We start from the raw sequence: 25,075 nt of genomic DNA on the forward strand, positions 1-25,075 counted from the left end.
CCCGAGGCCAGTTTGAAAGGGTCACAGCTGCTCATGAACCTGCGCACTGACACTGGGGCTGAGCAGAGATTGGTGACATCGTTATCGGACAGGGACGCTTTGACCTGCAGGCCCGCTCTACCTGGAATAATCACACTTCTCAGGCTCACATCCTTACTGATGGATTCAGCAAAGGGCTCGATAGAGTGGGCAGCCCTGCCAGACCCTGGATCTGATGGGTAAGCTCTGTGATTCCCATACGCAGATTGAGACTGCGCTAATGATGTCGGTGTAGATTTGTCGGGCCCAGTTGCAGATTCTCTCCCCAAAGCCCATGTTGGTATGCAATATCCTGCCAAACGCCTTCTCTTGGTCCAGGCTGATGAGGCAGGTATCCACCCCTCTGTTCTGCCTGCCGGTGATCGTATCCCTAGGAGCGCGAGGCTCTCAGAGATCGTCCTGTCCGCTGCAGCACAGGTTTGGTCAGGGTCAATCACCAATCGCAGAGCAGACCTGACCCAGTTGCACATGACTGAGACAGGATTTTGTAGGCTACATTCGCCAATTATCTTGATCGCTGCTTTCTAACTTCCTCCCTCACTCCCTTCCACTTGTAGGTCAGGGTGATGATACCATTCCTCATGGATTTGCGCATAGTACCTGACAGAAGCATACTGTCGTACAGCTCCAGCAGCCTGAAGGATGAACAGAGCTCGATACGTTTGTCTCAATCTGACATTCTGACAACACCAAGCGCCAGCAGGCCCTGGCCAATCAACCCCCAAAGAGCTGAATACAACTCGGCTGGAAAGGCATCACCTCCCACAGTTTTATTCTTTTCTAAGGACTCGAAGGCCTTCCCCAGCTCATCCAGAGATAATGGTCAGTCCAGGCTCTCCTGCTTGGTGTTGTCGAAGACCCCCAGGATCGAGGACAGGAATGACTGGGAGTCACGGCACTGTCTGTGGGCATAGTGTCATAGGGACTGGCTTAAAAGGATTTGCTGAGCTTCAGGATGACAGATTGAAACAAACTTATCGAGCTATGTTCATCCTTCAGGCTACTGAGCACAGAGCTCTCCTTTAGCCTCTTCAAGAAGGAATGTGAACACATCTCATTCGGTCACATGCAGCTGGAAAGGACACTGATTAGGCCTCCATTGGAATACTGTTTCTAATTCCAGTCTCCCTGCTGTCGGAAAGATGTTGTGAAACCGGAAAGGATTCAGAAAAGATTTACAAGGATGGTGACTGGGTTGGAGGGTTAAAGCTAAAGGACGAGGCTGAATAGACTGGGGCTATTTTCCCTGGAGCATCAAAGGCTGAGGGATGACCTGATAGAGATTAGTAACAGCATGAGAGGCATGGATAGGGTTTATAGACATTGTCTGTTCCCTGGGGTGGGAGAGTCCATAACAGGAGGGCAGAGGTTTAAAGTGACAGGGGAAAGATCTAAAAGGGATTTATGGTACATTATTTTCATGCAGAGGGTGGTGCATGTGTGCAATGAGCTGCAAGAGAGGGGACGAGAAGCTGGTACAATTTCAACATTTAAAAGCCATCTGAATGGGAAAATGAATAGGAAGAGTTTAGAGGGATATGGGCCAAATCCTGGCAAATGGGACTACATTTATTTCGGATATCGAGTCAGCATGAACAAGTTGGACCAAACGGTCTGTTTCAGTGCTGTCTGTCTCTGACTGTTATTCTCTCTTGCTCCACAGTGCAGACCCTGAACCACAAGATTATCTTGGAGGCCTCCGAGGCAGAGAGTGGGGCTTGCTGCCTCGACACCTCCTGGGGCTCCTCGGCGACATTGACCCGATTGTCTGTGGTAAGAGTACGTTTTGCACGGGTTTCTGGAGTTTGAACAGTTTTGCCCAACTCTCTCTCACCTTCTGAACACTTTTCAGGACAAAGAACTTCTTGATGTTCCCTTTGACTGCCTCCCACCGAGTGCAAAAAGGGTCTTCATCGTTCTCCAACCTGTGTGCTCTCTTTTGAGCTTCTTAATGATTTTTCTGGGGTCAACAGTTTCACATTCAGCTTCCATGTGCCCTTGCCAGCCTGCTGGTCATCCTGTAGGTGACAGTCAGCCAGCAGGAGGCAGTAGTCAGAGAAGAACAACGGCTTGACTTCAATGGATATGATCGAGGACGTGCGGGCGCAAACAGGAAATCTATCCAATGGGTGTATAGACACATCTGGCTATGACAAGGCGTTTCTACTCTATGCTCAGTCTGCAGGGGTGCTGAAGATGTTATGCAGCTTCGCAACTTCAACCGTTTCCATCAGAAATCTGGACATCGAGACAAGTTCACTGTCATCCCCTCCATATTGTTCATTCGTGCCGATGATGCAGCTGAAGTCTCTGGCCAGAATAACTGGCCTGGACATCACCAGCAGCAGTGGAAGCAGGACGGCCAACCCCTCACTCTTTCCCAGTGGGGTCTCCATGTTAATTACTCCGGGAAACGTTTCTCTATGAGCCTGGCCTGATCTACACATCTCCCAGGAACTATATGGTAACTGTAAACAGTCTTAAAGTGAGCCCGATTGATTCACCCTCCTATCAGTAACTTGCCAATGATTATTGCCTGTTTCACAATCAGTCTAGTCTGATCTTCTGTTCCTTTGAGTGAATCCTTTCTGTCCTCTTCCATTCAGCCCGTGCCTTTGAGAATACAGCCAGATTCCCCTTCAGGCTGCATTTCATTCTCCTCACTGTCTCGGTGCTGCCACATACATCACCTGTCTCTCCATTTCCGTCTGCAATAGTTCTTGTGAAACCCATCCCCCTCCCCGCCCCACCTTCCAGCTGCAATGTTGGAAGATCACCACATTGGGCATTGCCATTAGTGGTCCAGCTCATTCATATTTCTTCACAAAACAGAAACACAACTCATCAACAAGAGTAAGTGGCAGGCAAATGAGATACATCATACATCTAAAAGCAGTTTGTTGTTCAAAAGTGGAACTAACTTTAATTTGTATGCGTATAATAGAATCAGGAAGAATAATACATACATAGCATGCAACTCATTTCACTGAACACATTTGTGCAAATAAATGATATCTCTGCAGTTCAACCAATTCCAACAGCATAACATTAGAGACAGAGCATTTGGAAATGATACAGAAATTTCAGATACTAATGATTTAAAGAGGAGTACAGATTGGGGAAACTGAACATGGTGTACACACAAAAATCCATTTCGCAATTGCAATGCCTCATTCAGGCAATTACATCTCTCTCCCTCAGTCTCAAATGGTCTTCTTCCCATTCGATTTTCTTCCACTCTCTGGGCCACCCCCAATTAGCAGTTCCCTTCCCTCCCCAGTTTAGCGTCATGCCTTCCTTTACACTAGTATGTCATGGTACCTTTCTAGTACATGTTTGATTTTCGATGAACACACCGCACTGGTTTGTGACCAGGTCGGCCAGTTGAACCTCTCAGAATGAGAGTTGACTGATTGCTCCATATTAACAGCCCAAATCAGGGAGCCCTGGCTGACAGATAAGAAGTGTGACGGTCAGAGACGGTGACACCCTGGCAACTATCTCTGAATGAGGCAGTGCTAAAGTTGAAGACAGATCATTTGTAAATAAAAGTTGAATTGAAGATCGACACTGGCCTCTGTATTTAAAATACTCATTTAAATTACATCTCCAGCACTGGGTTTGAATATTATTGTTATCCTTTTGTTATCAAACATCTCTGTGTGCAGTGATCAGCAGGGTTATAACATGGAGGTGTCGGAACAGGATTGTTTAGATTCCCTACAGTGTGGAAACAGGCCCTTTGGCCCCACAAGTGCACACCAAACCTTGGAGCATCCCATCCAGACCCACGCCCCTGAACACTCTGGGCAATTTAGCATGGCCAATCCACCTAGCGTGCACATCTTTGGACTGTGGGACGAGACTGGAGCACCTGGAGGAAACCCACGCAGACACAGGGACAAGGTTAAAATTCCACACAGACAGTTGCCTGAGTCTGGAATTGAACCTGGGTCCCCAGTGCTGTGAGGTTGCAGTGCTAACCGCTGAGCCACCGTGCCGCCCCATATCGTGTTGCTTTTGCACAAACTTTGATGAAGAGGAAAATGCCACTGATAATGGGAACTGCAGATGCTGGAGAATCCAAGATAACAAAGTGTGGAGCTGGATGAACACAGCAGGCCAAGCAGCATCTCAGGAGCACAAAAGCTGACATTTTGGGCCTAGACCCTTCATCAGAGACGGGGATGGGAGAGGGAACTGGAATAAATAGGGAGAGGGGGGGATGCGGACCGAAGATGGAGAGAAAACAAGATAGGTAGAGAGGAGAGTACAGGTGAGTAGGTCGGGAGGGGATAGGTCAGTCCAGGGAAGATGGACAGGTCAAGGAGGCAGGATGAGGTGGTAGGTAGGAAATGGAGGTGTGGCTTGAGGTGGGAGGAAGGGATGGGTGAGAGGAACAACAAGTTAAGGAGGCGGAGACAGGCTGGGCTGGTTTTGGGAAGCAGTCGGGGGAAGGGAACGGCTGGGCTGGTTTTGTGATGCAGTGGGGGGAGGGGAAGAACTGGGCTGGTTTTGGGATGCAGGTGGGGAGGGGGAGATTTTGAAGCTTGTGAAGTCCACATTGATACCATTGGGTTGCAGGGTTCCAAAGCGGAATATGAGTTGCTGTTCTTGCAACCTTCGGGTGGCATTATTGTGGCACTGCAGGAGGCCCATGATGGACATGTCGTCTAAGGAATGGGAGGGGGAGTTAAAATGGTTCGCGACTGGGAGGTGCAGTTGTTTGTTGCGAACCGAGTGGAGGTGTTCTGCAAAGCGGTCCCCAAGCCTCTGCTTGGTTTCCTCAATGTTGAGCGGGTCAGGAGTGAGGGGGCAGGTCACTGTGAGGGGGTCAGGACTGCAGGGGCAAGTCACTGTGAGCGGGTCAGCACGGAGGGGGCAGGTTGCTGTGAGGGGGTCAGGACAGAGTGGGGAGGTCGCTGTGAGTGGGTCAAGACTGAGGTGGCAAGTCGCTGTGAGGGGCTGAGGACTGAGGGGGCAAGTCGCTGTGAGCGGGTAAGGATGGAGAGGGCAAGTCCTTGTGATTGGGACAGGACTGAAGGGGCGAGTCGCTGAGAGGGGGTCAGGACTGCAGGGGCAAGTCACAATGAGCAGGTCAGGGCTGCAGGGGTAATTCGCTGTGAGTGGGTCAGGTCTGCAGAGAGAAGTCGCTGTGAGCAGGTCAGGACTGCAGGCGCTAGTCGGTGTGAGCGGGTCAGGACTGCAGGCGCTAGTCGGTGTGAGCGGGTCAGGACTGCAGGCGCTAGTCGGTGTGAGCGGGTCACGACTGTAGGGGCAGGTCGCTGCGAGTGGGTAAGAACGGAGGGGACAATTCGCTGTCAGCGGGTCAGGACGGATGGGGAAAGTCGCTGTGAGCGGGGCAGGACGGAGGGGGCAAGTTGCTGTGAGCGGGTCAGGATGGAGGGGGCAATTCATTGTGAGCATTTCACTGAGGCACTGTATCCCATTTCCATCTGTCAGTGCATCCCATTTGTCTCAGTCACGGCATCACAAACCCCTTCGGTCACTGCATCTCAATTCCCTCATTCACTGCATCCCTATTTCCTCAGTCACTGCATCCCTATTTCCCTCCATCACTGCATCCCTATTTCACTCAGTCACTGCATCGCATTTCACTGAGTCACTGCATCGCATTTCCCTCAGTAACTCTAACCCATTACTCACAGTCACTGAATCCCCTTTCCCTCAGGGACGGCTTCCGATTGCTCTCAGTCACTACATCACAAGCCACTTCGGTCACGACATCCCAATTCACTCGGCCACTGCATCTCCTTTCCATGAGTCAGTGCATCCCATTTCACTCAGTCACTGCATCGCATATCACTCGGTCACTGCATCGCATATCACTCAGTCACTGCATCGCATATCACTCAGTCACTGCATCCCATTTCACTCAGTCACTGCATCCCATTTCACTCAGTCACTGCATCCCACTTCACTCAGTCACTGCATCCCACTTCACTCAGTCACTGCATCCCATTTCACTCAGTCACTGCATCCCACTTCACTCAGTCACTGCATCCCATTTCACTCAGTCACTGCATCCCATTTCACTCAGTCACTGCATCCATGCTGCATGGTCTATGCTATGTATAAATGTGGCATGAAATCCTTACTTGTATGTTCATTTCCTCTTGTAATAACATGTGGCATCATTAGCATCCTTAATCACTTGCATTTAATCGGAAAGCCTGGTCCAAACACCAGATAACATGACAGTCCGAACAGAACGCATTTTCCAATGCTTTAAACATATAGTCATGTGTGTCTCAGTGAATAAAAATCCTCCTCATTTTACCCCAATTAAATCTCATAATAAAGGGAGTATGTCTGAAAGTCGTCTCATCCGAAGGAAAACAGACTTGCTCCAGGAAAGCTGCTAAAATATATCAAGAAAAATATATATGAAATGATTCTAGAAATTTCTGCAACACAAAGATCAAAGGAAACAATAGTTTGATGAACACACTGTTAAGTGTTGCACTTACACATCACATTTTGGAAAACAAACCACACTGATTTTCTACTTTATAAAAAAAAATTGTTCCAAGTCTTCATTATGCAGCACTGCAGTGAACTGAAAAGGTGTAGACTTTTAACCTGCATAGAAAGTATGTGCAGAAGTTAAAACAAACAAAAAAAAGCCACTTCTGTCCTAAAAAGACAATATTATATTACAAAAAGGCAGGGAAGTTGGAGAATACAGCATCATGCTACCTGCAGAGATAGAGTTTTGTCTGCGTCATAAAAAACAATAGAACTGTGGGCACTGTAAATCAGCAACAAAAGCAGAAGTTGTTGGAAAAGCTCAGCAGGTCTGGCAGCATCAGTGAAGAGTGAGATCTGAGGAAGGGTCACAGGACGCGAAACATTAACTCTGACATTGTCTACGTCACAGTAAGTTATGTCTATTGCTTCAGCAAAATCGAACCAACTCTGAATGAAAATCAATGCTTAAGAAATATCCAAAACATCCGCTGTCCCCGTTGTGGCTTCCTCCACATTGGGGAAATAATGCAGAGGCTTGGGGACCGCTTTTCAGAACACCTACGCTCAGTTTGCAATAAACAACTGCACCTCCCAGTCACGAACCATTTCAACTCCCCCTCCCATTCCTGAGAGGACATGTCCAACCTGGACCTCCTGCAGGGCCATAATGACGCCACCCCAAGGTTGCAGGAACAGCAACTCATATTCTGCTTGGGAACCCTGCAGCCCAATGGTATCAGTGTGGATTTCACAAGCTTCCAAATCTCCTGTCCTCCCACTGCATCCCAAAACCAGCCCAGCTCGTCCCTGCCTCCCTAACCTATTCTTCCTCTCACCCATTCCCCCTCCCACCTCATGCCGCACCCCTATTTCCCCTCATCCCGCTCCCTTGACCTGTCCGGCCTCCCCAGACTGACCTATCCCCTCCCTGCCTCCCTACCCATACTCTCCTCTCCACCTATCTTCTCCTCCATCCATCTTCCATCCGCCTCCCCCTCTCTCCCTATTTATTCCAGAACCCACACCCCCTCCCCATTTTCTGAAGAAGGTTCTTGGCCCGAAACGTCAGCTTTTGTGCTCCTAAGATGCTGCTTGGCCTGCTGTCTTCATCCAGTTCCACACGGTGTTATCTCGCATTCTCCAGCATCTGCAGTTCCCATTATCTCTCCAAAACAAAGGCTGCTGTCTTTCAAAACCCAATCTCAGATTTTGCAGATAGTCCTTACCCTGAAAAAATACCAAATATGTATAAACAGGAAAACTGGAGGTGAAACCATTCAAAAAATTTTCATTGGCACATCAAATGTTCCAACTGTAAAAGCAGGTTAAGCACCTGTATATAAGGAAACTTTAAACAGACACTTACAGCCAACAAATGTGAGAAATATCCATTTCTTGCTGGATTACCAATTTTGCTGTTGGGAAAATAGGCCTAGGCTTAGCAATGTAAATTCAAACAAGATAGCCCCCTCTCAGAACTCAACACTCACAGTCGTAGAGTTCTGTTTTCACAGGTTGGCGTATAATAGCATCAAGCACAATACACCAAATCGTCAGTGGTACCTTTTCCTTCCATAAAACTGCTTTTAGTAGATGCGCACAGAAATCATTTTATACACGTTGAACAGTTGTTAAGTTCAAGAGGCCAGTTCCAGCACTTTGACTTGCATCTGCTTCATCATCAAAACAGAACAAAATAAAGACCCACTCTTTCGAAGTCAAGTTTTCCATTTTTAGTGACAAGGTGAAGTGCGAGAACTGCTCACTTGATGTTAAAAACTCCTAAGTATGTACCTATATATTTCAATTCTGTGAAATATGTGGAATGAGTTCGAGAGAAGGATTAATTTTCTTGTGCTGGGAGAGAGCTGGGACAGATAAAATAGGTTGAATGGCCTCCTCCCATGCTAAAAATGTCCATAACTGTTCTTGGCCCTGCTAAATTGAAGTGGCCATCCTTTCATTGTGACTGTGAGACGCAGCATGTTACGATAGATGGCACAATGAAGAAATCCTTTGTTATTAATGAATTTTTCAGCACTCGGCATTCTTCCGAAGTCAAATGTTCGACATATACCTGTTGCACTGACTTGGTTCCAAACATTTATAATGTGGAGGTGCTGGTGTTGGACTAGGATAGACAATGTCAGAGCTCACATGACATCAGGTTATAATCTGACAGGTTTATTTGAAATCACACAAGCTTTGGGAGTGCAGTCCCTTCATCAGGTGCGGTCAGGGAGGTAAACACACAGACACACAATTGATAAGCAGACAGATCAAAACATCATACAACTGGTGTGAGTGGAGTGTCAGATAATAAGTCTTCATCCAGGATGTTTGTTTGTTTGCAGATATTTTGTTGAAGAAACACACAACTTGTAGTTACAGTCAGTGTGGTATCTTATAAATTCTTGCCTTTGAAATAAAGGTTAAAACTCTAAGACAGATTCTGAACACAAGCCTCTAAACTACAAGTCAGAGTCTGACCTGAGATGCCACCTTTTGTACATTCCTGTTGCGCTGCCTGATTATCATGACAACACAGCAGTGACATGGACTTTATAAACACTTTGCTTGCCTCTAACACTCTTGGTCACCTGTATAGAGTTATTATCTGACACTCCACTCACGCCAATTCTATGATCTTTTGATCTCTCTGCTTATAAGCTGTGTCTCTCTGTGGTCATCTCACTAACTGCACCTGATGAAGGGGCTGCACTCCAAAAGCTTGTGTGATTTCAAATGAACCTGTTGGACTCTAAGCTGGTGTCATGTGATTTCTGACTTCAAACACTAATAGAATGTGTTTTCAATCCTACCGTGACTTGACAATAAGTGAACTTCTTAAAATTTATAAAATGAGAATGTCAAGTGAAGTATGTCTAACCTTGAGCGTTTAAAAAAGGAAATATTACAACCACAGTCCAGTCAGACAGTAAAGACAGAAGGAATGATTGAATCGACTGTGTCTGACACCACACAATTAATCCCCCTGATGGAAGAAAGGTTGGCTGCGTTCTCTTTCTTCAGGAACATCCAGCTAATACCACCTTACTAGTGCTTGTTTTATTCATCTGGTGTTCCATCTAATTCCTTGCAGTCTTGGTCAAACCTTCATGTAATTTATTCAAATTTTCAATGAAATAAATTTAACTTTATATTCCACAATTTTAACATTTCCTTTTAAGGTTTGAACAGTTCAGTTCGTACAGTGCACATGTTGTGTTAATAATTGGAGAACATGGTGGAAAAATCAAGATATATTGACAAGTAAACAAATGGCTAACTTCTGTTTCCTTGTCAGTGATGCCTTTTGAACAGAACATTAAGTTGCGCAACTATGTGGAGATAACAATTTAAAACTGGGAAGACCACTTTGTGGTCCCCACACCAATCTCTATTCACTACCTACTGATTGCATTACTCCGCCTTGGCAACAATGTAATATTACGCTTGTCTCAGCACAACCTTGGCATCTTGTTTATCCCATGATGAACGTCCGACCACACATTCATGCAATCCCTAAAGCTGTCTCTTTACATCTTTTCAATCCTGCCTACCTGTCTCTTGTCTTGGCTCATTAGCAGTGAAACCTTCATCTGGAACTACTTCACTTTTGGACCTGACAATTCCAATGCATTCCCTGTTGGAGTCCCACATTTGCCCATTGAAAACTCGTCTAAAACTCCACTGCCCGAGTCTCACCTTGAACCAAATCCTATTCTCTGTACTTTCTACCTGACTGATACTGTTAACAGTAATTTTATTAAATTCTCATTTTTGTTTCCAAATCGTTCCTTGGCTATGCCTATCGCTATTTTCGTAATCTCCACCAGTCAAACTATACTTCAGGATATCTGCACTCGTCTAATTATGTCCTCTTGCCCACTCTTGATTTTAAACGGCCCACTACTAGTTGCCAAACCTTTAATTGTGTCGGCTTCAAACCCAACAAGAGACTTCCTACACCTTCAGCGAGCAAACTCACATCCCGAACCTCAACCCGAGCAACAAATCTTCTCAAAACTTGCGAACTTCCTACACCTCTTAGCCTCTGTACGTTTCCTCTTTTAAGGCACTTTTGAAAACAATCCTCTTTCATCAAGCTCTTGATCGTCAGAACTAACAACTTAATAAGGCTCAGTTGTATTCTGGGATCGTGAATACTCCTTTCAGACGCCTTCAAAGTTTCCCTCCATTAAAGAGATTTTATAAGTGGTTCAAGTCATTGCCAAGCAGAGGGGGACGAATTGGGGAGTTACTTCAAAAAGCTATGATATGCCAAACGACCTCCTTCCACACTGGCCAACTCTGATTCTACAAAAACAAAAATGATTTTCAGACTTGGGAAGATCCCTCAAAAATGTCACAAGTAACCAGCTTATGGGCAGAGTCGAGCTGCTGAGATGATAGACCAGGATTTAGGGGTACCAGGAGTGATAATAAGCTGAACACAATCAAATTTTGAGGTTGTAGAATGATGTGGTCTTCATCATTTTTGACACTTGGACCGTTTTCCTTCCTTTCCACAGAACAAGTCAAATAGCGGCAGCACAATGTTGCATGGCCGCTCAAGCCTGCTCCACCGTCGATGATGATTGTGGCTGGTCTTCCACATCATAGAACATAGAACATAGAACAGTACAGCACAGAACAGGCCCTTCAGCCCACAATGTTGTGCAGACCTTTGATCCTCATGTATGCACCCTCAAATTTCTGTGACCATATACATGTCCAGCAGTCTCTTAAATGACCCCAATGACCTTGCTTCCACAACTGCTGCTGGCAACGCATTCCATGCTCTCACAACTCTCTGCGTAAAGAACCTGCCTCTGACATCCCCTCTATACTTTCCACCAACCAGCTTAAAACTATGACCCCTTGTGCTAGCCATTTCTGCCCTGGGAAATAGTCTCTGGCTATCAACTCTATCTATGCCTCTCATTATCTTGTATACCTCAATTAGGTCCCCTCTCCTCCTCCTTTTCTCCAATGAAAAGAGACCGAGCTCAGTCAACCTCTCTTCATAAGATAAGCCCTCCAGTCCAGGCAGCATCCTGGTAAACCTCCTCTGAACCCTCTCCAAAGCATCCACATCTTTCCTATAAGAGGGCGCCCAGAACTGGACGCAGTATTCCAAGTGCGGTCTAACCAAAGTTTTATAGAGCTGCAACAAGATCTCACGACTCTTAAACTCAATCCCCCTGTTAATGAAAGCCAAAACACCATATGCTTTCTTAACAACCCTGTCCACTTGGGTGGCCATTTTAAGGGATCTATGTATCTGCACACCAAGATCCCTCTGTTCCTCCACGCTGCCAAGAATCCTATCCTTAATCCTGTACTCAGCTTTCAAATTCGACCTTCCAAAATGCATCACCTCGCATTTATCCAGGTTGAACTCCATCTGCCACCTCTCAGCCCATTTCTGCATCCTGTCAATGTCCCGCTGCAGCCTACAACAGCCCTCTACACTGTCAACGACACCTCCGACCTTTGTGTCGTCTGCAAACTTGCTAACCCATCCTTCAATCCCCTCGTCCAAGTCATTAATAAAAATTACAAACAGTAGAGGCCCAAGGACAGAGCCCTGTGGAACTCCACTCACCACTGACTTCCAGGCAAAATATTTTCCTTCTACAACCACTCGCTGTCTTCTGTTGGCCAGCCAATTCTGTATCCAAGCAGCTAAGTTCCCCTGTATCCCATTCCTCCTGACCTTCTGAATGAGCCTACCATGGGGAACCTTATCAAATGCCTTACTGAAGTCCATATACACCACATCCACAGCTCGACCCTCATCAACTTTTCTAGTCACATCCTCAAAAAACTCGATAAGGTTTGTAAGGCATGACCTACCCCTCACAAAGCCATGTTGACTGTATTTGATCAAGCCATGCTCTTCCAGATGGTCATAAATCTTATCCCTCAGAATCCTTTCTAACACCTTGCAGACGACAGACGTGAGACTTACCGGTCTATAATTGCCGGGGGTTTCCCTATTTCCTTTCTTGAAGAGAGGAATTACATTTGCCTCTCTCCAGTCCTCAGGTACGACTCCAGTGGAGAGCGAGGATGCAAAGATCTTCGCAAGTGGCGAAGCAATTGCATTTCTCGCTTCCCAAAGCAGCCGAGGACAAATCTGATCCGGGCCTGGCGACTTGTCAATCTTAATCTTAATCTTTACAGGTAAATTTCTAATTGGCCACACAGGTGATTTACTGGTGGCAGTTAATGATTACAAAAAAAAAGTCATAGTGATTTGGTGGTGGGAAAGCCACTCAGTTGTGTGATAACACTTCCAGGTATAATAAAGGGTAAAAAACAGACCCAGGAGTGCTGTTGTTGTGCACTGGTAATGTCCCTATCTCTGAACTAGGAGGCCTGGGTTCAAGTCCCACTTGCTCCAAATGGTGTAAGAACATCGCTGAACAGGTTCATTAAAAATATGTAAAACAGGCCCAGGGACAAAAAAAAAGGACCCGGGAATGGTTTGCCGAATTCTGTCCCAGACTGGGATTAGTTTACTTATGCCACAAGGTGTGACTCTATTTTGGTGTTCAACAATAAATGCTGTTCTATTCCAGTAGGCTTCCTGAGATATTTGTCCTTCATACCTCGAATCTACACAGTGAACCTTCTCTGGACCATCTCCAATGTCAGAGCATGTTTCCTATGATAAGGGAATCAGAACTGTTCGAGCATTGCAGGTGTGGTCTGACTCCTGCCTTGCAGTTTTAACGAGACCTCACTATTTTCATGCCCCAGTTCTTTTGTATAAAGGCTAACAGTTCAATTGCGTTAACATAAAACAAAGAACTGTGGGTGCTGGGAATTCAAAACAAAAACAGAAATTGCTCGAGAAACCCAGCAGTTCTGGCACTATTTTTGGAGAGAAAGCAGAGTTAACATTTGGGGTCCAGTCACCCCTCTTCATTTGCCTTTCTTGTTACTCACCCGACTTGGATGCTAGTGTTTTACGATTCATGCTCGAAGATCCGCAAATCCGTCACACTGCAGAAAGCTGCAGCACATTTTCCAAAATATAATAATATTATTAACATTCAGTTTTCTATTCTTCTTACCTTCTATTTTCCCACAATTACATTCCATCTGCCAAGATTTCGCACACTCACTTAACCGATCTACATCCCTCTGAGGCCTCTTTCTGTCATCCTTACTACTTAATTTTCCACCAATTTTTGAGTCACCCACAAATCTGGCAATAGTGCATTCACTTTCCTAATCAAAGTCATTATTATATATTGTAGAAAATGCGGCCTCAGCACTGATCCCTGTGGGATTCCACTAGCTGCCATCCTGAAAATGCTCACTTTAGCCATCTTTCTGTTTGCTGTCAGTTAGCCAGCCCTCTATCCACGCTAAGACACTACCCCAACACCATGGGCTCATCTTATTAAGCAGCCTTATTTGGGGTACATTATTGAATATCTTCTGAATATCCAAACATGATCACATTTACTGGTCCCCCTTTATCTCTCCTGCTTCTTATTTCCTAAAACAATTACCATAAATTTGACAGGCATGATCAGTTATATACACGTACATTGATGAATCGTACAGTATTTTGGGTGCCTATCTGATTTACCCGTGATAGGTTAGTTTCTTGTCCATATATGCCTGTTACTGTATCTATATATTAATCGCTTAAATATTTGTACAAAATGACACCACTCAGTAAAAACAGGTGATCGTACTGAAGTTTTGGCTCCCCAACTCTTTTACAGTGACAATTGAGTTACTTGTCCCTAATGTGCTGTTGGTCGGTAATGACAGTATTCGTACACATAGGTTGATTAGTTATCTACAGACAATTAATTATTTCTAACAAAGTTCATCATATCCAATGATTATTCACTCTCAATACAAATTGTTGTTCTTGATGCCCAGCGGATTTACCTGTGGAAGGTGAGCTCCTTGTTCTTGCTGCTGTACCTATTGGTACAATTATAGGCAGCACACGACTTGGGCAATTAAACTTTTGCTCATATCTCATCCTCTGCTCAAAACATCGATCTATTCACGTGTAGTATCCCTCTCGCTAACTTAATGAGAATTCATTCCAATCACTGAACTCCTAACGCTGACCCACCCCAGGTCAAAAAATTCAGCTGAGATCAGGAACTGATCTCGCCTGTATGGCTGAGCTGGCTTTTAAAAAGTTTGCCGGTGAGAGAGTCCCAGTGAGAAACATGCATTAAAAAAAAATAATTGCATGGATTGCTCTCCAATCCTAAACTCTATTCAAATTCAGTTGGTTTGTGATGCAGACTGATGCCCTGCAGAGAGGGCTCAATTGCCATACCAGTGAGCTTACCACAAAGGGTCTTCGCCTCAACCGCTCTACTTGACTGAGGCATGGTGATCTTCAGGTTAAATCATAACCAGTTGTCTCTCTCTAAGGAGTTGCCAAATGGCGTGCTCAGACTTTACCTTTAACCCTGATAACATGGCAACAAGCAGATAATTTAGCTGATGTCACTGACTAATAGAATCCTCAATTATACTAATATTAACGATGTGATATCATCAGAAGGCATGCTCAACTAAGTTTTAATTTGCAAATTAAGTTAACAACCATTCAATCAATATTACTGAAGTACTCATATTACTGATCGTCTCGATACAACATTCTGGTTACATCTGTTCATAAGTGAAGTGTAATGTAATTGCACTTACTGTGGTTTTATCAATGTGATCCTGCAATGAGTCAATAAGCAGGTCACCCACAGGTTGCCAATCAGTGTGGACCCCCTCAGCTGTTATCACATGAGCCTCAAGATCACCCAGCGCTTTCTGCAGTTCTTGAAGTTTTTCCAACGCCTTTTCCACCTGTTTCTGCCAGTTGCTCGCACGGGTTTTCAATTGCTCCCAATTTTCCTTCACTTCTGTTGACTGTTTGCGGACAGCTTTGTCAATTCTCTGGGCTCTCTCTTCCGGGGTAGGTTCTGGAAATATGAAGTGCAAATAATTTATCAACTATTCATGATTTTGATCGATAGATTTTCTTTCTAAACCCCTTTCCTTTAAAAGGTCTCTCTGGACTTTCTCCTGAAATTGGGATGTATAAGACTGAAGCACATCAATGATAAATTCTGTAATTAGCTAGCAGGTCGTGGAGCCATGAACAGAGAATCACAGAGAACCAATACAAAGCCAAATAAAATTCCGCAGATATTTGAAATTTGTCACTACCAAGGAAGTTTTAAAAAAGGAAAAGGATTACTGACTAAATGGGTACAATTCTCAACAAAAGATTTGAAAAATCCTTTCAGTGTATCTTTCGTAGCTATGAGACAAACATCCAACACAAACCAACTTTCATCTTTCAGGACTGGCAAGTTAGAATGATAAACCCAAAGTCTACCCTGCACAGTTCTCTCTAGAACTCACTTAATGAGGTTGTTAAGAGATGTAGAGATAACAAAGTGTGCAGCTGGATGAACACAGCAGGCCAAGCAGCATCTGAGGAGCACAAAAGCTGACATGTTGGGCCGAGACCTTTCATCAGAAACGGGGGAGGGGGAGAGAGTTCTGAAATAAATAGCGAGAGAGGGGGAGGCGGATCAAAGATGGATAGAGGAGAAGATAGGTGGAGAGGAGACAGACAAGCTAAAGAGGTGGGGATGGAGCCAGCAGAGGTGAGTGTAGGTGGGGAGGTAGGGAGGGGAGAGGTCAGTCCGGGGAGGACGAACAGGTCTCCGGGGCGGGAAGAGGTTAGGAGGTAGGAAATGGGGGTGGGGTTTGAGGTGGCAGGATGGGATAGGTGGGCTGGTTTTGGGATGTGGGAGGGGGAGGGGTGATTTTGAAGCTTGTGACGTCCACATTGATACCATGGAGTGCAGGGTTCCCAAGCGCAATATGAGGTGGTGCTCCTGCAACCTTCAGGTGGCATCGTTGTGGCACTGCAGGAGGCCCAAGATGGACATGTTACCTGAGGATTGGTAGGGAGAATCGAAACAGTTCACGACTGGGAGGTGCAGTTCTTTAGTGCAAACTGAGCACCTCTGTTTGGTTTCCCCGATGTAGAGGGAGCCACAATGGCAACAGTGGATACAGTCTACCACATTAGCAGATGTGCAGGTAAACATCTGTTTGATGAGGAAATTCTTCCTGGGGCCTGGGACTGGGGTGAGGTATCGGGACCAGTGAATTTTAAACGTTGTGATGACAACATTTATGGATATGCAGGGAAAAGTGCTGGGTGTAGGGAGTGCTAGAGGGGAGTGTGGAGCGGATAAGGGGGTCACCTAAGGGTGGTGGGAAAAATGTCTTTGGTGGTGGGGTCGGATTGCGGATGGCAGAAGGGTCGGAGGACGACGCATTGAATCCGGATGTTGGTGGGGTGGTACGTGAGGGCGACGAGGACACTGTTTTGGTAGTTATTATGGGGTGCGGGTGTGAGGGATGAGTTGTGGGAAACGCGGGTGACACGGTCGAGGGTGTTTTTGACCACTGAGGAGGGGGAAGTTCTGGTCCTTGAACAACCCTCAACAGTTTCTCTTTCAATTCCTCCCACTTCTTACAGACAAAGGGGGTGGCCAGGGTAGCCAAATGGGCCCAAGCTATGCCTGCCTCTTTGTAGGTTACACGGAACGCTCCCTCTTCCGTACCTACACTGGCCCTCAACCCCACCTCTTCCTCCGTTACATTGATGACTGTATCGGCACCGCCTCGTGTTCCCACAAGGGGCTCGAACAGTTCATCCACTTCACCAACACCTTCCTCCCGAACTTGAAGTTAACCTGGACAATCTCTGATACCTCTCTCTCCTACCTGGACCACTCTATTTCCAACCACTGAGAAACAAATATCCATTTCAACTCCACCAATTCCCACAGCGACCAAGAATACACCTCCTCCCACCATATTCCCGCAACACTTCATCCCCTATTCCCCATTCCTTTGCCTCTGCATCTGCACTCCCAGGATGAGGTATTCTATTCCCGTATATCTCAGATGTCCTCATTTTGAAAGGACCACAACTTGCCCCGCTCTGTGGTTGATAACGCCCTCGACCGTGTCTCCAGCATTTCCTGCAACAAATCCCTCTCACCCCACCCCGCAACAACAACCAAAACAAAGTCTCCCTCGTCCTGACGTACCACCCCACCAACCTCCAGATACAACGCATCATCCTTCGAAACTTTCAGATACTCTGGGAGGCTACGGAGGAGGTGGCGGAGCCTTTGGCCTTGATCTTTGAGTCCTCATTGTCTACAGGTCTAGTACCAGAAGGCTGGAGGGTTGCACATGTTGTGCCCTTGTTCAAGAAGGGCAGTAGAGATGACCCAGGTAATTATAAACCCAGTGAGCCTTCCGTCTGTTGCAGGAAAAGTTTTGGAAAGGATTATAAGAGAGAGGATTTATAATCATCGAGCAAGCACCAATTTGATGGGAGATAGTCAACATGGATTTGTCAAGGGCAGGTCGTGTCTCACAAGCCTCATTGAGTAATTTTGGAAGGTGACCAAGCACGTAGATGAGGGTCGGGCAGTTGACGTGGTGGACATGGACTTCAGTGAAGCCTTCGATAAGGTTCCACATGGTAGGCTATTAGAGAAAACATGGAGACATGGGATTGGGGGAGATTTAGCAGGTTGGATTAGAAACTGGCTTTGGCGAAGGAGGCAACCAGTGGTGGTTGATAGAAAATATTCAGCCTGGAGTCTGGTTACTACTGGTTTGTCTCAAGGATCTGTTTTGGGACCACTGCTGTTTGTCATTTTCATAAATGACTTGGACGGAGGCATTGGTAGATCGGTTAGTAAGTTTGCAGATGACACTCAAGTCGGTGGAGTGGTGGACAATGTGGAAGAATGTTGCAGGTGACAGGTAGACTTGGATGAACTGCAGAATTGGGCGGAAAGGTGGCAGATGGAGTTCAATGCGGATAAATGTGAGGTGATTCACTTTGGGATGAATAATAGGAAGGCAGAATATTGGGTCAATGGAAAGATTCTTGGTAGTGTTGCTGTGCAGAGGGTGTCCATCTATGTCGATCCCTGAAAATTGCCATCCAGGTTGATAGTGCTGTGAAGAAGGCTTACGGTCTTTTAGGTTTTATTGGCAGTGGGATTGAGATCCAGAGCAACTGTCCAAAAAACTGGTGCGGTCTCATTTGGAATATTGCGTACAGTTCTGGTCGCCCCATTACAGGAAGGATGTGGAAGCATTGGAAAAGGTGCAGAGGAGATGTTGCCTGGTCCGGAGCGAAGGTCTTCTGAAGAAAGGCTGAGGGACTTGGGTCTGTACTCATTGGAGAGAAGGTGGTTCAGAGGGGATTTAATAGAGACATCCAAGATGATCAGTGGATGAGACAGGGTGGACAGTGTGGGTCTTTTTCCGAGGATGATGACGTCAGCTTGTATGAGGGGGCACAGCTAAACAGTGAGGGATAATAGATTTGAGATAGATATCAGAGGCAGGTTCTTTACTCAGAGAGTGGTAAGGATGTGGAACCCCCTGCCTGCCAATGCAGTTAGCTCAGCCACATTAGGGGCATTTCAACAGTCCTTGGATAAGCATATGGATAATAATGGGATCGTGTAGGGGGATGGGCTTAGATTAGTTCACTGGTCCATCCACATCATCGCAATGGGCAAAAAAGCACACCGTTGTCTCTACTTCCCAGGAGGCTAAGGCAATTCCGTGTGCCCACAAGGGCAACTTTCATTGATGTACCACAGAAAGCATCCTATCTGGATGCATATCACAGCACGGTTCCTCTAGCAAAACAATCCCTAATTATTATGCTCCTGCCCTGCTTCTTCGAGGCAGAATTGGTTCTGCTTTGTCATAACTAATTTGGGAGAAAATCCACGCTCAGTCTAAGTTAATTCTTCCAACAATTCAGATACCATGGAATACTGAGCAATGAGTTGGTGTGTGAGAACAAGAGAGAGAGAGAGAGAGAGAGAGAGAGAGAGAGAAAGCCAGAGAGGTTGGGGGGTGGGGGAGGGAGACAGAGACAGAGACAGAGAGAGAGAGCGCGAGAGAGAGAGAGAGAGAGAGAGCGCGAGAGAGAGAAAGAGCGCGAGAGAGAGAGAGCGCGAGAGAGAGAGAGCGCGAGAGAGAGAGAGAGAGAGAGCACGAGAGAGAGACAGCGAGCGCGAGAGAGAGAGCGCGCGAGAGAGATAGAGAGCGCGAGAGAGAGAGCGAGAGAGCGAGAGAGAGAGATGGGCGATGAGGGAGAGAGGGAGAGACAGACAGACAGAATAGGTGACAGAATGTGAGTGTGTGAGCGCCTGCATCCGACAGTGAGAGAGATGTTGCTGAGGTGGAGATGGTTGAGAGTGTCGATCACCAACAATCTCTCCTGGTCCACCCAGATCGTCGCAATGGGCAAAAAAGCACACCAAATGTCTCTATTTCCCCAGCAGGCTAAGGTAATTTGGAGTGTCCGCAAGGTCAACTTTCATTCATGCACCAGAGAAAGCATCCTATCTGGATGCATGTCACAGCATGGTTTGGCAACAGCTCTTCCTAAGACCACAAGAAACTGCAGAGTCATGAACACAGCATAGTCCATCATGCAAACCAGCCTTCCATTCGTTGATTCCACCTCTACTTCCCGCTGCCTCGGGAAAGAAACTGACATAATCAAAGGCCCTTCTCACCCCACAATTACACTCTCTTCTCCCTTTTTCCGAAGGGAAGATGTAAAAAAAGTTTGTATGCATGCGTGAAAAGATTCAAGAACAGCTTCTTCACCGCTGTTATTGGACATCTGAATAGGACACTGAAAAGCTTAAATCTAATTTTGATCTTGCTCTCTGTGCATTTTCTCTGTAGCTGTCACTATGTTCCGTTTCACTAATGCGCCTTGTTTGATATACCTGTCTATACTGCATGCAGAAGAAAACTTTTCACTGTACCTGGGCACATGTGACAATTATGACTCAAATCAAGATAATAAAATCTGAGGCTGGATGAACACAGCAGGCCAAGCAGCATCTCAGGAGCACAAAAGCTGACGTTTCGGGCCAAGACCCTTCATCAGAGATGCTGCTCGGCCTGCTGTGTTCATCCAGCCTCACATTTTATTATCTTGGATTCTCCAGCATCTGCAGCTCCCATTATCTCTGACTCAAATCAAACTGACTGTGTGCAAGAGAGAGGTGAGCATATGATTGTGCTCAAGAGTGCAAAGACAGTGCATGAAAGTGTGTGTGTGCGCACGACAGAATGTTTGTGCCAGTGACTGTGCTTGAGAGTGTGTGAAAAGGAGTTAGCACAAGAAGGGAATGTTACAGCATGCATGAGGGAGTGAGTGTGTCTCGAAGTGTGAGTGAGCTTGACAGCAAGTGAATTTGCAAACCTAAGTGTGTGAGGGAGAGATTTGTGGTAGTGTGTGTGTACTTGAGAGTAAGAGCATTGGCAAAAGATCCTGCGATAGTGCATGCAAGTGTGCCACAGAATGTGTGCAAGACCGTGTACGACTGTGTGACGGTATGGAGTGTGAATGAGTGAGAATGTGAGAGAGTGTGTTCGTGAGAGACTGTGTTCCTGACTTTTTTTTTGTGTGTGTGTAGTGTGTTTGTGCATGAGGGACAGAATATGCATGTGCAACATAGTGTGACTGTGAACCTCTGTTGGTGCCTGTGAGTGAAGTGATGGGCGAGAACAGGGAGAGGAGAGATAAAGACTGAGAGAGAGAGAGACAGAGAGAGAGAGAGAGAGAGACAGCGAGAGAGAGCGAGAGAGAGAGAGAGAGGGAGAGAGAGGGAGAGAGAGTGCATGAAAGAGAGATGAGATGAGGAATTAGAAATGATGAGTGGTCAATACCTGGAGGTAAAAAAGAACAGCGTCTGAGTGTTAAGAGAAGCCACTGGATGTAATATGGAGGCTATTGTTTTGTTGATTGTACGAAATGAAAAGCAAGTGTCACCTCTCAGTGTTCGGGGACAGGAGATGTGCATTAGAGAAGGAGATATAGTCAGCCTTGTCAGAGACAGCAGACAAGTTGCAAATGCATAGAAACTGACATTAAAGCTTTCTTGTCAATGTGTAAAGAGGTGAGACAAATATGACGAGTCAATATTGTACCTTTGCGCTCAGTAAAATCATGGAATCATGAATCAGAGAACCCTTACAGTGTGGAAACAGGTCGGTCAGCCCAACATGTCCACACTGCCCCTCACAGCATCCCACCCAGACCCATCCACCTATAACTCACCTAACCTACACATCACTGAACACCTTGGGAAATTTAGCATGGCCAATCCACCGACCTTGCACATCTTTTGACTGTGGGAGCAAACTCGAGCACCCGGAGAAAACCCATGCAGGCACATGGAGAATGTGCAAACTCCACACAGAAAGTCACCAAAGGGTGGAATTGAGACAGTGGTGTTAACCAGAGCCACTGTGCTCTATATTATGCAAATTCAGCTGCAAGCATTTTTTTTTCAAGAAGGGAAACTTACCATCGTCACAGGATTAGAGTGGTTTCAATCTTCTATCAGCTTTGAGAACCTTATCCATATCTGCCTTCACAAGGGCAAGGTGATGGTCATGGTGTGAGACCGGTTAGTATGCAGCAGCTCGCCGTGCAAAACATGAACGGCACTTTCATTGCTTTTTTCCTAGGGGCATAACAGAAAGACAAGAACATGAAAAAATCCTGAAATCTTTCTCCAATTTCAATCTCAAAGGGACCATCCGTTCCTCAAAAGTCATAACCAAACTGAACATGGGCCTCCTGCAGTGCCACAAATGATGCCACCCCAAAGTTGCAGGAACAGCAACTCATATTCCGCTTGGGAACCCTGCAGCACCATGGACATGGCTGACAGCTCTGTCAACCACAAATGCAAGGAATGCTCAGTTGAGGAAGAATGCAGACATTTCGGAATCCCTCCAGCAGAAGATGATATCATTAGAACAAATGGATCTGTCTGGACAGTCCTGTTTGTAGATTTTGGGAAGTAAGACTCTATTGTTTGTCATCAAGGATATGGTTGAGTGATCATATTCAGACTGAAGAGACCAAGAATGTGAGGCTGGAGAATGGGTGCAGAACCATGCCTCTCGGAATTCCTGTGCGTGTCTATGCTTGGCTTGGGCTACTACGGTTACTTTGTCGCAGTGTCCTCTGAGAGGCGTGATTCTCCACCCATAATGCAACCAACAAACAGATACAATTGGACCCCCACACACAAACCCATACAGATCAAAACCGGAAATGACAGTACTCATGGTAACAGACTGGACAGTGTCAATTCCAGACAGAGTAGAATAACATCGTCTCATTTGAGGCTGTACTGATGATGTCACCGATCATGGTGACGAAACGTCTGAATGAGAAGAAGCCAGCTCGGCGAGCAAGTTCACAACCTCAATCAGAGAACTGGCTGTTTTGAACTACCTTGTTCAAGAGTTTCAGTTTTGATTTTGAATGTTAAATCTCGCTCCCACATAGGGATGGAGGATTACTGTTAACAGCTGCATTCTAACTAATTCATATCGAATCATTATTGTTTTGACCAGTCTTCGGGTCAGGCTCCCTCGGTGACTGAGCCTCCCAAATTGTTAAGTTCCCTCGTGAAAGACTCCCCTTCTTTCCACACCCAACTAGATCCACCTCAGTTGGTACGAATTAAGCTGATTAAAAAGGATCTTTGTCTTGTGGATACCTTCCTATGTTTCAGAAGGAGTCAAGATAACTCAGGGTGACACGGTGACTCAGTAGTTAGTACTGCTACCTCACAGCACCAGGGACCTGAGTTCCATTCCAGCCTCGGATGACTGTCTGTGTGGAGTTTGCACATTCTCCCCTTGTCTGTGTGGGTTTCTGCTGGGTGCTCTGGTTTCCTCCCACAGTCCAGAGATGTGCAGGTTAGGTGGATTGGCAATGCTGAATTACCCACAGTGCCCACGGATGTGTAGGTTAGGTACATTAGCCATGGGAAATGCAGGCTGACAGGGATAGAGTAGGGAATGGGGATGGGTCTAGGTGGGATGCTCTTTGGAGGGTTGCTGTGGGCTTGTTGAACTGAGTGGCCTGTTTCCACACTGGGGATTCTATAAAACTAGCTTCTCCTGAACTCGTGAGAGGGTGAGTTTATCAATTGCTAAATGCAAGAAGTCATAAGGCACCACAAATATGCACAAGTTAGAAAAAAGAAATTAGCTCAAAAACCATAAAAGTTAAGAGGGATACGGATACTTCAGCCTTTGGATTGTTTGTGAAGAATAGAAAGTGGGATGTTGTTGCCACTAAGTTGGGCGATCCCCGTAATGTTGATATGAATTCAGCAGTTAATTTTGAGATTCTTGTTGAAATTCTTTTGACCTTGTTTCCCTTTTGACATTGCCCAGGTTTGCAGAGCTCAGAGCAAGAGATTTTCTTTTCTTCTTACCTGCAGCATAGGGCGATGAAACGGCTGTCCCAGAGCCGTGACCTCCGCAACTCCTGAGACCACACGAGCACATTCGCCCAGGAATACACACGGACTGAGACGAAAGAACTATCGGGATAACGATACTCAGCGTGGTCCTGGAAAAGACAGCATGTACAAACAGAAAACAGCTGTAAATAGTGTCAAGAGGTGAAATCAAGTGATAAAGCTAAATTCATGGCTCTTTGCTTGCGTGCTCATTGTATTCAGAACAAAATCAACAAATTAATAGCACATTTCTAGGTTGACGGGCATGATTTTATAGCTATTACAAAGACATGTTTACAAGGAGATCAACACTGGAGCTAAGTGCGCAGGGCTATACGGCATTCCAAAAAGACAGGCAGGAGGGAAAGTGACTGTAAGCAAAGAAATTAGTATGAGAGCAAGAAACGATCTTGGATCGGAAGATCTAGAATCCAATTTTATTTATTTGTTAATGGGAGGAGGACATCCCTAGCTACGCAGTGTTTATTGTCCATCCCTAATTGCCCAGGGGACAGTTCAAAGTCAATCATATTGCTGTGGGTCTGCAGTCACATGTAGGCCAGATCATGTAAGGGTGGCAGTTTCCTTCCCTAAAGTACATCAGTGAACCAGGTGAGTTTTTCTGACATTTGGCAATGAATTCATGGTCATCATTATATTCTTAATTCATGATTTTCTTTTATATTGAATTCAAATTCCACCATCTGCTGTGCTGGGATTTGAACACAGTTCCCCAGAATGTTATCTCAGTCTCTGAATTAACAGTCCAGCAATAATACCACTAGGCCATTTCCTCCCCCATCGTGGAACAAGAAAGCCTGTAGCTGACTCCCACTTGGGAAAAACAGTGAAGCAGGAGCTTCTTAAATGGGCGATCGCATCTCCTTACATTTTAAGACAGCCATGGATAATCAGGACCTTGTGGGAAGGGACGAAATTGGGGGAGGGAAAATTACATCAGTGTTAGGTAGGAGCTGAGCAGTATTAATTGGGAGGAGCTTTTATTGAACAAGTCATCATTTGATACGTGGGAGTTATTTAAAGACCTACTCTTCAGTTCAGAACTGGCCTATTCCAGGGAAGGAGGAATGACAAGGATGGCAATCTAAGGACATATGGACATAAGAAAT

The 25,075-nt window shown here is 45.8% G+C and overlaps 1 protein-coding gene and 1 long non-coding RNA gene across 2 annotated transcripts; one reads left to right on the plus strand and one right to left on the minus strand.

Annotated features, from left to right (window-relative positions):
* Nucleotides 1–84: 84 nt before the first annotated feature.
* On the plus strand, nucleotides 85–24,131 carry LOC132208503 (uncharacterized). The gene is made up of 3 exons (XR_009444616.1): nucleotides 85–218; nucleotides 1,703–1,812; nucleotides 23,925–24,131. It is a non-coding gene; the product is annotated as an uncharacterized LOC132208503 (long non-coding RNA).
* LOC132208502 (utrophin-like) lies at nucleotides 7,569–24,045 on the minus strand. Its single transcript, XM_059644024.1, has 3 exons — nucleotides 23,919–24,045; nucleotides 15,235–15,503; nucleotides 7,569–7,758 (listed from the first exon to the last, which is right to left on the minus strand). Exons 1-3 carry the CDS (start codon nucleotides 23,989–23,991, stop codon nucleotides 7,612–7,614), a joined length of 489 nt encoding a protein of 162 aa, XP_059500007.1. The 5' UTR covers nucleotides 23,992–24,045; the 3' UTR covers nucleotides 7,569–7,611.
* Nucleotides 24,132–25,075: the final 944 nt, after the last annotated feature.

The sequence above is a fragment of the Stegostoma tigrinum genome, unplaced genomic scaffold, assembly GCF_030684315.1.
Source record: "Stegostoma tigrinum isolate sSteTig4 unplaced genomic scaffold, sSteTig4.hap1 scaffold_434, whole genome shotgun sequence".
Classification (NCBI taxonomy): domain Eukaryota; kingdom Metazoa; phylum Chordata; class Chondrichthyes; order Orectolobiformes; family Stegostomatidae; genus Stegostoma; species Stegostoma tigrinum.

What these genes read in the sequence shown, in the direction of transcription:
- LOC132208502 (XM_059644024.1), bottom strand. Translation starts at nt 23,991, where the DNA reads ATGTGCTCGTGTGGTCTCAGGAGTTGCGGAGGTCACGGCTCTGGGACA. An exon ending in TTCATCGCCCTATGCTGCAG is followed by an intron (nt 15,504 to 23,918) that starts GTAAGAAGAAAA and finishes TCATATTTCCAG; the next exon opens with AACCTACCCCGGAAGAGAGA. An exon ending in ATCACATTGATAAAACCACA is followed by an intron (nt 7,759 to 15,234) that starts GTAAGTGCAATT and finishes GTATTTTTTCAG; the next exon opens with GGTAAGGACTATCTGCAAAA.